The sequence below is a fragment of the Nelumbo nucifera genome, chromosome 8, assembly GCF_055504915.1.
Source record: "Nelumbo nucifera cultivar China Antique chromosome 8, China Antique-T2T, whole genome shotgun sequence".
Lineage (NCBI taxonomy): Eukaryota > Viridiplantae > Streptophyta > Magnoliopsida > Proteales > Nelumbonaceae > Nelumbo > Nelumbo nucifera.
Window position 1 is genome coordinate 19,122,072 of NC_142656.1, and position 12,271 is coordinate 19,134,342.

At 39.5% G+C, this 12,271-nt stretch overlaps 1 protein-coding gene across 6 annotated transcripts in view; it reads left to right on the forward strand.

Moving 5' to 3' along the window:
* LOC104589049 (protein ENHANCED DISEASE RESISTANCE 2-like) overlaps positions 1-12,271 on the forward strand; it is a 170,368-nt gene that overhangs the window by 11,703 nt on the left and 146,394 nt on the right. The window contains exon 1 of one of the 6 annotated variants that reach the window (XM_010247228.2): positions 473-9,107. The exons of 3 other annotated variants lie outside the window; for them this stretch is intronic. In XM_010247228.2, coding sequence (XP_010245530.2) covers positions 9,010-9,107 — 98 coding nt within the window. In that variant the 5' untranslated portion in view covers positions 473-9,009. Of the gene's footprint in view, positions 1-472; positions 9,108-12,271 lie in introns of those variants that run through there. 2 more of the 6 variants (XM_088893221.1, XM_010247227.2) reach the window with 2 other exon arrangements.

Below are 12,271 nucleotides of genomic sequence, written 5' to 3' on the forward strand. Positions count from 1 at the left end.
GTTGGGTGAATCAGGTTCGGGTTGGGTCAAAACACTTCAAGTTGATTTTGTGTTGAGTTGAATTTCGGGTTGGATTATCAGATGCTAGACCCTAATCCTAAATGTTTAGGTTAGGATTGATCTATGGGTCAATTTGGGTCATTCTAAAAAATAATTGAAATTTAAAAAAAAAATACATGAAAATGTCAAAATTAAAGGAATTAATCTTATAATTCTAAATATAAAATAAAAAAATTTGAACATTTAACAATTTAAAGAATAAACAATAAAGACTAAAGACTAAATAGAAAAAATTAAAGAGTGGAACCTTCTAACAATGCATAAATAATCCTAATTATACTTGACAATCGGATCTACGGGTTGACCCATGACCCAATCCAATCCAATTTTTTCCGGATTAGGTCCGGTCGAGTCATTCTCACATTCAAATAGCTAAATATGAAACCCTGACCCTGTTTTTTCGGATTGGGTTGGATCGAGTTCGCGGGTTGGGTCAACTTTTTGCCAGTCTAGCCTCATCTATCTAAGGCGTGACTAAGATTGTTGGGGCGATGATGGATTGTAACACTGGTCTATCATCGTCTCCATCGATCGGTCCTAACCCTGTGAACTCCAAACATCACGGCCAGGCGGAGCTCTCAACTTAGGCTTGGATTCCAAGCAAAGGGAATCCTGTCTACTCACCTGAATGACGCAATCCGAGGTTCAAAAAGCCACTGTTGAAGACCTAGGAGGAAAGTGAGGGAGAAAGTGACGCGGAATCGTATGAACCTTCCAACATAGGCAGTATTGAGGAAAACAAAACCTTGCAACTGAATGAGGAGGAGAGCTTTCATGCGGAGCTCCTATTTATGGAAGAGGTTACAAACGACAGAGAAGGTGAGGTCGAAGCTAGTACTACAGAGAGGGAGAAGGTATCTTTAGCTGAAGTAGGGAAGTCTGCGTCTCCCAATAAGAGAGACTCAAAGTTGAGATCGCAATTAGCTCAGTAACCTGGTAAAGAGATTTCTACTCCATTCTCTGGAAGAAAATCTGACTCACCAGACTTGGAAGAGCGTGGAGAACCACCCGAACCTCCCATGTCAGTTATTCTTGTCAATTTTGTTTTTGGTACTGATAGTTTCCCGGTGCTTGGTACAGATACAACGGTTCCCTCACCTGTTTCCCAACCAGATACTGAAGGCTTGAAGGGGACTAGTATGGCAGGGGTGGAGGAAGGGAGGGGAGTGGAAAGAAGAACAATGGAGAATGAGGAGGCTGATAGAATCTGGAATTTGATCTGGGGTGAATTTGAGGGTTTAAAGAAGAAAGAAATGGAAATAGAAGATAGGGGTAAGTTGAAGTTATCTAGACAGAGGGAAGAAGAAGAAATAGGGGTCCAGGGTGGTAAAGAGTTAGAACTTGGATTCAACCAAGGGAATGGAATGGATAAGATAAAGGTTTATCGTAGGAAAAATGAAGAAAAGAAAAAAAGAAGGAAGAAATCAGAAGTGGAAAGGTTGAGGTCGGATGTTGAAGTGATATTGAGTTTAATGGAAGTGGTGGAAGAAGGAGAAAACAAAACTAGGGATAAAACAGGTTAATAGGGTTATTTTTTGAGAAAACATCATGAAAATAATCAGTTGGAATGTAAGAGGACTTGGGAGTGGGAGGAAAAGAAGAGCTATCAAAGATTTACTGAGAAGGGAAAAGCCAGATATTGTTTTGATACAAGAAACAGAACTGATGAAGATGGATGGGAGGTGGATAAGAAGCATTTGGAGTTCAAGGGGTGTTAGGTGGTCTTTTATGTAGAAGAACTATTGAAGGGTAGTTTTGTAATTCTACTATACTTTATTATTCTTTCTTGTACTGTATAGGCGTGTACTTTAGTGTACAGTTCTTTTGTTCTTTGTTCTCTTTGTAAGGACATTCTTTGTAAGAAATAGAACTGATGAAGATGGATGGGAGGTGGATAAGAAGCATCTGGAGTTCAAGGGGTGTTAGGTGGTCTTTTATGTAGAAGAACCACTGAAGGGTAGTTTTGTAATTCTACTATACTTTATTATTCTTTCCTGTACTGTATAGGCATGTACTTTAGTGTACAGTTCTTTTGTTCTTTGTTCTCTTTGTAAGGACATTCTTGTTCATTTACCTAAGATTAATATAAATATCTCTTTTCTGGGTTGGTTTGATTAGATTGCGCAACCCTAACAGATCTGAACCTTTGTCACTTTCCTTGCTCTTTCACTTTCTCACGAACTGACATGGTATCAAAGCAGGTTTCTCTTTGATCCTTATCTCATCCTTTTTTGATCAATTTGACAACTTTAATCATTGCCAATTGACTTTGGATTGTTTCGATTTCTCTAAAGACACGTTCTCTGTGTTTTGTGCATCTAGGGAAAGAGATTTCATTAGATCTCTCTCGTATGACATCAAATTGAAATTGATATCTTCTCTTATGTTCAAGGGGAGAAGCGGATTCAGGAATACTATGCAGGATTTGTATATCTCTGGACTGAATACGAACTGGCTCACTTTGGGTATCTGTCTACAAATTGTTATGTGAAGACTATGAAGAAGCATCTCAATAAGAGAAAGACCATGCATTTTTTGATGCACCTCAGGCCTGATTATGAAACTTTACGCTCCAATATTCTCAGTAGAGAACCAGTGCTTGAAGTTGATGCAATCCTTGGAGAGTTGTTAAGGGAGGAAACTCGTCTTCTTACCTTATCTGCACTAGATCAGAAGAAGGAACATGAGATTGATACTGTGTTTTTAGCCACCACACAGAAGGGTAAGAAAGACTTTTCAAAGTTGCAGTGTTATGAATGCAAAGAATTTGGTCACATGGCATCCCATTGCAAGAAGAAAAACTTTTGTACCTACTGCAAACAACAATGACACATTATAGTGGAATGCCCGACTAGGCCTCCCAAGAAAGGACAACATAAGGCTTATCAGGCCTCAACTGAATCTATTTATATTGATACTGCCACCTCATCATCAGCTCACAAACTAGATGCTCAGGGAAATTCTGACTGAAAAAAAGATTTGTGAGCTCATATTCAGTTATTTTTTCTGCTTTTTCTGCTTTTGGACTGGCTGGTAAGTCTGCTTTTTTGTATTCATCTCCTTGCCACATGTGGATTATTGATTTTGGGGCCTCAAATCACATGATTGGGGCCTCCTTCGGTCAGTCTCCTAAACCTAGCACCTTTGACAACCATATTATTACTGCTAGTGGTGATTCTCTACCTGTATATGGTTGTAATGATTTATTTTTATCCACTACTAAGACCAAACCCTTACATCTTCCCAAAACTTTCTGTGCCTAAATTGACTACTAGTTTAATCTCTGTTGGCAACTCGTTGATGATAGTAATAATGTCTTATTTTCGTGATGGTTGTTTTATTCCGGACCAGCACACTAGGGAGCTGAAGGGGAAGGGGCGTAGGCTTGGGAGGTTGTTTGCTTTGGAATTCGAGAATAAGAGATCTTCACCAGATTCTTGTTTGCTATCCGTTACACCTAGTTCTTCTATTTCTTCCTGTAATAATGTCTGGCATTTATGGCATAGACATTTAGGTCAAACTCATGCTAAAAATTTGGATTATTTAGTTTCCTCTAGTTGCTTGCCTTTGAATACTTCTTCAGTTAAAAATGTTGATAAATCTTGTTTAACTTGCTGCTATAGTAAAAGTCATGTTTTACCTTTTCCATCTTCTACTGAACATGCATCTACACCTTTTTATCTTATTCATGGTGATGTGTGGTTGTCTCTAGTTATTTCACGCTTGGGTTATAAGTACTTTGTGTTATTCATTGATGACTGTACTTGTCACGCATGGTTTACTTTCTTCGAAAGAAATCAAAAGTCTTCTCCATGTTTAAGAACTTTCATGCCATGGTAATGACCCAATTTAAAAGCACCATAAATATTTTGAGGTCAGATTCAGTGGAAGAGTACTATGATGGTGAGGATGGTGAGTTTCAAACCTATCTTAAACAACATGGCATTCAGTCCCAGAGATCTTGTCCTGATACTCCTCAACAGAATGGAGTATCGGAGCGCAAGAACCATCACATTGCTAGTATGGTGAGATCCTTGATACAAGACTCTCATACTCCCCTTACCTTCTGGGTGGAGGCGACCTGCGCTGCTGTTTATCTCATCAATAGTCTTCCTACACCTATTCTTGAAAATTCTTCTCCCCATCAGTCCTTATTTCATCGTCCACTAAACCTATCCATACTTCGTGTCTTCGGATGTGTTTGCTTTGTCCATCTCCCTCCCCATGAAAGCACCAAGCTAACAACTCAATCAGTTATGTGTGCTTTCATGGGATATAGTACGGAACACAAGGGGTTTCTTTATTATGATCCCAAAGTTTGTTGATTGTGCATTTCTCGCAATGTCATCTTTCTTGAGAATCTTTCATTCTTTGAACATATTTGTAAATTGTCTACACCATCCATTTCTATTCTTCATAATTTTGGATCTACATGTGATTTTCCTTCCCTCCAGCCTCTTCAGATGTATTTCAGGAAGCATCTAGTTCGCCCATTGCCTATACCTCCTCCACCTCTAGCAACAGTGACTAGTCGGTCATTCCTCTCCACCCAACACTATTGTAAGTACAAATTCTCCTCCTGAGGATTTACCTTCATCTATTCCTTTGCATCGGTCATCTCGTATTTCTCGTCCACCTGATCACTATGGCTTGTTTTCGAGTCATAGCTCCTTCTCAGCTATTTTGTCATCCACAGATATTCCTAAGTCTTATAGCCAAGCCATAGTAGTTGAACATTGGAAAGATGCTATGGATTCAGAGGTTCAGGCTTTATTGGAGAATGATACATGGGATTTTGTCTCTCCTCCCCCAGATGCCTCCATAATTGGTAGCCGGTGGGTTTACACCGTGAAACTCAAATCTAATGGTACTCTAGACAGATATAAGGCCCATTTAGTTGCTCAAGACTACAAGCAAGAGTATGGAATTGACTATGATGAAACTTTTGCACCTATAGCCAAAATGACAATAGTTCGTTTGCTTCTAGCCATTATTGCTCTCAAACAGTGGACAGTTCACTAGATGGATGTCAAGAATGCCTTCCTCCACGGAGAGTTACAGGAAACAGTTTATATGAAACCACCTCCCGGTTACTTTGACAATCCTCAGTTGGTGTGTAAATTGAAGAAATCCCTATATGGCCTTAAACAAGCTCCATGAGATTGGTTTGATCGTTTCCGTACAGTAGTGTTGGAGGCTAGTTTTCAGCAGAGTGCTTCAGACTATTCTCTCTTCACTCTCAAGCGGGCTTAGGGATTGAATCTTCTTTTGGTCTTTGTTGATGATATCCTTATTACTGGAGATGATGTGGATGATATTAATAAACTCAAACGCTTAGTAACTCCTTCAAAATGAAAGATCTTGGGCCAGTAACATACTTTCTTGAACTCGAAATTCAAAGATGTCATCGTGGTTACTTTGTCAATCAACATAGATATGCTTTTGATTTGGTGACTCTTGCTCGCTTGACTAACTTTAAACACGTTGATACACCTCTGGAGCTTAACTATAAGTTGAATAAAGATGAGGGTGATCTCCTTCCTGATGCTACCCTGTATAGACAACTTGTAAGTAGTCTTATCTACCTAACCATGACTAGATCAGACATTTCCTATGCGGTTTAGATTGTGAGTCAGTTTGTTTCTGCTCCATGTTAGCCTCACTATTCTGTAATTCTCCGGATTATTCGTTATGTACAGGGTACACTATCACATGGCTTATTTTTCTCATCCTCATCATCCACATAGCTCTGAGCTTGTGCAGATGCTGACTGGGCAGGTTGTCCTGACACTCATCTCTCTACTACTGGCTGGTGTATATTCCTTGGTGATTCTCTGATTTCTTGGAAATGCAAGAAACAAAAAACGGTTTCCAAGTTATCTACTGAAACCGAGTACAGAGCCATGTCTTCAGTATGCAGCGAAATAATCTGGCTTAAGACACTACTTCATGACATGAATATTGATCACTCTTCTGCTATTCCTCTGTTTGTTGACAACATGAGTGCAATCAAGATTGCAACCAATCCTGTATTTCATGAGCGCAACATATTGAGGTGGATTATCACTTCATTCGTAACCTTCTCCATGCGGGTCACATCTCACTCCCACATGTTTCATCGGATCTACAGCTTGTGGATCTCTTCACCAAAGCCATGACCAAAGCTCGACATAACTTTCTTGTTGACAAACTGATGCTTATACCCTAGCATCAATTTGAGGGGGAGTGTAGAAGAACTATTGAAGGGTAGTTTTGTAATTCTACTATACTTTATTATTCTTTCTTGTACTGTAATAGGCGTGTACTTTAGTGTACAATTCTTTTGTTCTTTTGTTCTCTTTGTAAGGACATTCTTGTCCATTTACCTAAGATTAATATAAATATCTCTTTTCTGGGTTGGTTCGATTAGATTGATCAACCCTAACAGATCTGAACCTCTGTCACTTTCCTTGCTCTTTCACTTTCTCAAGAACTGACATTTTAGCCCTTCTTGTGGGGCCTCAAGGGGAATGGTGGCAATATGGAAGAATGATGTGGTAGAGTCAATGGAGAAATTGATAAGGAGGTTCTCGATATCAATGAAATTCAAAAACATCAAGAATGGTTTTACATGGGTTCTCACCAATGTCTATGGTCCAAATAGATATTGGGAAAGAAATGAAATGTGGGAGGAATTCTATGCTATTAGGGGCTTATGGGATGGACCATGGTGTGTGGTAGGGAATTTTAATGTGGTGAGATTCTCAAATGAAACAAACAACCCCAACCAGTAGGTTACCGCTAGTCTGAGGAGATTCAATGAATTTATAGACTTATGAACTAAAGGAAATTCCCTTGCTGCAAGCCCAATTCATGTGGTCAAATTTCCAAGAAGTGACCTAATGCTCAAAATTAGATAGATTCCTCTTTAATGAACTTTGGGAATCTCATGTAGGAAACCTAGTGTCTAGAGCCTTACCTATAGTCACCTTGGATCACTGTCCTATTAAGCTATGTTCACAAACCTTTGCAAATGGCCCTACCCCATTTAGGTTTGAACTTTGAAAACATGTGGCTTACACACCCAAACTTTTTGAGGAATGTGAAGGCCTAGTGGAATGAGGTGTTACGTGGAATGGAAAGGGGTTAGATTTCACAAAAAATTAAAGAGATTGAGAGAGAGAATTAAGGAATGGAATAGGGAGCAGTTTGGAAGAGTAGAGGAGCAAAAGGTTACTCTCTTGTCTAAATTAGAGGAGCTAGATGAGAAAGAATCCTAGGGGACTCTAGTTGTAGAGGAAAGAACATTAAGATGTAGGGTTAAGAAAGAGTTAGAAGAAGTACTCTTAAGAGAAGAGATTTGTCGGAAACAAAAATCTGGTTGCAAATGGATTAAAGAAGGGGATGGTAATACAAAATTCTTTCATGCCTTGGCAAACAGGAGGATGAAAAATTATGTAGCCAGCTTAAAGATAGGAGGGAAGGAGATAACCAATTAGGAGGAAATTGCTAAGATTTTTGTGAACCATTTCAAATCAATTTTTAGAAGGCCTTTGAATGAGATAATGAATATAGCAGGAATCGGGTGGCCATGTGTGGAGATTGAGTTAGCTAATTGGTTGGAAAGGGATTTTGAAGAAGTGGAAATTCGGAATTTTGTTTTCTTAATGGATAGATCCAAAGCCCCTGGGCCAGATGGCTTTACAATGGCCTTTTACTAGGATTGGTGGGAAATTGTAAGAGATGACTTGATCGAGGTTTTCAAGGAATTTGTAGAGAAGCATAGAATTAGCCTAGGGGTGAATGCAACCTTTTAGCTCTTATACCAAAGGGAGCTGATGCTAGTCATCCAATGTACTTTAGACTAATCAGCCTAGTAACCAGCATTTACAAGATCTTATCCAAGGTCCTCTCATTGAGATTAAAATTAGTTCTCCTAGTCGTAATCACACAAAATCAAGGGCTTTCATTCAGGGGAGGCAGATAGTTGATCAGATCCTAGTTGCTAACGAATGTGTGGAGGACTTGAAAAGATCGAGGATGAAAGGTTTTGTTTGCAAGTTGGACTTGGAGAAAGCTTATGACATGGTGGACTGGACCTTCCTTATTGAGGTGATGAAAAATTGTGGGTTTGGGGAGAGATGGTGCAAATGGATATTTGGTTGTGTTAAATCTTGCCACTACATTTTGCTTAATGGAATTATTAGAGATTTCTTTCCAACTTGTTGGGGCTTGAGGCAAGGTGATCCCTTCTCACCCTTTCTATTCACCCTAGTAGTGGATATGTTTAGTAGAATGATCTTAAAGGCCAATAGGGAAACTATAATAAAAGAGTGAAAGGTTGGAAGAAATAGGGTCCCAATTACTCATTTGCAGTTTTCTAATGATATTATAATCTTTTGTGAGGGTGGAGAGCAAATTTTGGTAAGGAATTTGAAAGAGCTGGTGAAGAGGAACTGAAATTTAAAGCAGATTTGCATGGCAGGAATCATCTTGAAGGAAGAGGAATTGAACATTACAGCAATATTTTAGAGTGTCCTATTGCTAGTTGGCCCCTAACCTACCTAGGACTTCCTCTAGGTGCAAACCCCAAGGATAACAGATTTTGGAACCCCATAGTGGAGAGATGTGCAAAGAAATTGGCAGCTTGGAAGAGGAATTATGTATCTCTGGGGGGAAGGATTACTTTGATCAAATTCACACTTGCTAACCTGCCAATCTATTTCCTATCAGTGTTTAGAATCCCCTAAAAAGAAGCCAAGAAAATTGAGAAGATTATGAGAGATTTCTTGTGGGAACCGGGTGTTGGAAGGAAGGATCATTTGGTTAAATGGGAGGTTTTGTATAGGAATCTTCAACAAGGAATATTGGGTATTGGTAGCATGGATAAAAAGAATAAGGCTTTGCTAGGGAAATGGCTTTGGAGGATGGAAAGGGACAGACTATGGCATGAAGTAATAGGCAACATGCATGAAAAGTTGGGATGCAGGTGTATCTAACAGAGCTACTCCGGCCTTGCCTTGGAAAGCTATTCACAACATTCTACCTCACTTTCTCTGCTTCTTCAGGTATGATGTTTTCTCTGGGGTTTCTGTTAAATTTTGGGAGGATACTTGGGTTGGTTCTTGTCTGTTAATGGAACTCTTCCCCTCTTTATACTTAGTTTCTTTGTACAAAAATGTGTTTCAAGATTTGTTGTTTCCCCTTTGAATCCTGCGGGACTTAGTTGGGACTTTGGATTCCATGTAGGTCTTAGGGATAACGAATTTTTGGCTTGTCCAGACCTTTTACAACTCCTTCAAATTGTTTGCTTGGAACCTGGTAAAACTTCAGAAGTGGATTTTGGCCCTCAACCCTAAGGGTTTGTTTTCTTGTGCTTCTTTGTTCAAGACCTTTTGTGATTCCTCATATTTCTTCCTTTCCTTTTAAAGAGTTTTGGTGTAGACCCACTCCAACCAAGGTAGTACTTTAAGGGAAGATAAATACTATGGACTTGCTTCAGAAGAAAGACCTAATTCCTGTCACTCGTCAGCCTTGTGTGTCTTATGCAAATCCAGTAATGATAGTTGTTGTCACTTATTGATTTCTTGAGCCTTTGTTGTAGATTTTTGGCTTTAGTTTTCTTCTTTGTTTGGGTGTAGGTGGACTTTACCTATGGAGATTACTATGTTATTTGATCCCTCCTGTTTTACTTAAGGTTTTTAAAACCAAACCGGACAGGGAACCGTTCAGGGGTCCGATTCCCGAATGGATGACCCATTCTGACAAAGAAATAATAAAAAAGTAAAAAACATCCAAAAAGCGGTCCGTGTCGACAGGTCACCGCCTAGGTCAGCGGTTCGTTTACCAAATCAACGGTTTTTGGCCAAAAAGCAGTTCTGGACCTGGTTTTTCTGGTTTTGAAAACATTGGTTTTACTTGGTCAAAGAAGAAAGGGAGGATAATGTGATGTGTCAGAGCAGCCTTGATTTGGACCATTTGGGAAGAGAGAAATGCAAGAATCTTCTCAAAGGAGAGAAGCAAGGAAGAAATCAGGATTTGTGTGATGGTTAGGGTGATCCACTAGATCAAGACTTTGGAGTTGTTCTCCCAATTCTCCTTTGATGATATCTGGAGGAATTGGGAAGTAGTTGCTAAAAGCTCTAAGAGAAAGGGCAGAGTGGAGGTGGTCTAGATACTACCAATTGAAGGTTTTGTTAACTGAATTTTGATGGGAGTAGCTGAGGTAATCCAGACCCTTTTGGAATTGGAGGGGTGGTGAGAGATGGAGAAGGTAAAATTATAGCACTTTTTTCTGGCCCTACGGTATGGGTGATTCTCTCAAAGCAGAACTGCTTGTTGCAATTAAAGTGGTGTAGATAGTGAGCTAAACTTGACAAATGTGGTGATAGAAGGGGACTTGAAATTGGTGGTAGAATGGCTAAGGAATCTTGAGTCTACAATTTGGTGCTACAGGAGTGAAATGAAAAAAATTACATGGCTAACAAGGAATATGAATTTAAGGATACAATGGGTGAGGAGATCAACAAATGGGATGGTGGATGCTTTGGCTAAACAAGGGGTGAACAGGTTTATTTTATTCAGGGCACAATTGTAATGTGTTCTCTTTTTGTATGAGAGGTAGTAGTTCGTGCCTCTCTAAGGAATGATTGTAAAGATTTTAACATAATGTTTGTTGAAGATTAATTAGTTTTATGATGTTTTCCTTAGTAGATGTTTTATGTTAGTTGTTAGATAGGAGGTGGGGACCACAGTAGTTTTGTGAGTCCAAATTTTATTATGTTTTTTGAGTGTTATATATGTTGTTTTATGTTTTGCCGCCCTATAAGGGCATAGTTGTCTTTATACTGTTCTATTATTTTAGTATAAATAATAAGTGAAGGGGGCGGCCAGATTATTGCTCTCTTTTCTTTCAACTTCTCTTCTTCTCCTTCTCTCTTCAAGAAACTACTTTCTTTCATATTTTTTAATTCAGCAGATTTCTACTTGGTATCAGAGCATCGGCTAGGGTTTCTTGAAGCATTCTCATGCAGCCCTAGATCAGCCGACTGCATGAAGTAGTAAAGGGCTGATCGATCTGCTATAGATTGCTCAATTCTTGGAGTTTTTAGTGGGATCTAGACATCAGGAAGGTGATCTACTGTTCGACGTCAAAATCAGGAAGAACTGGAGTACGGGGAAGAGTCCCAGAAAAGTTGGACTCTTTGTTTTTGATCTGATCTTGGGCGCCCAGGTATTGTTAGTTTTCTTTTGATTTTCTAAAGAGGGCGGTTTGGTTTCTGAAATTTTCTAGGCCTCCCGGAGTGATCGATTCACTTTTCTCTGTTGGGAGGCATGGAGAGGAGAGAGATTTCCCTCCAGCTAGAGTTTTCTTCTTCCGGAAGGGTTGGTTTCTGTGTGTGTGGTATTAAATTATTTTTTGAAGGTCTCCAATTTATTTTTTCTTACTATTGAACTGTTTGAAGTAAAATGGAGAGTTGGAATACCGAGATGAAATCTACCGGTACTATGGGACTGGGTGTTGGAGGTAGTAGTGATATTTTTGGGTCTGAGATCATTACTACAGTAAAACTTGATGGTACAAATTATTTGGAGTGGGCACAATCAACTAAGATGGCTATTGGTGCCCGTGGAAAATTAGGGTATCTCACTAGGGAGGAGAAGAAACCTGATACAGACTCTTCCCGATGGGTGCAAGAGAATTACATGGTAATGTCTTGGCTGTGTAATTCTATGTTACCTCATATTGCAAAAAAATTCCTATGGGCTAATACTGCTAAGGAGATTTGGGATGGAGTGACTGAAACCTACTCTCAGAAGCAAAATGAAGCTAGAGCCCATCATTTAAGAAATCAGGTGATAAGTATGAAACAGGGAGAAAAACCTCTTGCTGTGTATTTCTCCATGCTGAAAACCCTATGGCAGGAAATAAATCACTTAGAAATTGTGGTATGATAAAGTGTAAATGATGCAACAGCTTATCACAAACTGGTAGAGAGGAATAGGGTTTTTGAGTTCTTGGCAGGGCTGAACCCTGAATTTGGCATTGCTAGGCAGCATATTCTTTTTAGGGAGGGTGTGGCACTCTCTCAGGCCTATCCTTTCGTCTCTAGAGAGGAGAGTAGGAGGAATGTAATGCTGAGACAGCCTGGGATTGACCAATTGGCTATGGTTAGTACAACAAAACCTAAGTCGAATGGAGACAGGGGGAGTAGTGAGACTAGAAGGGAAG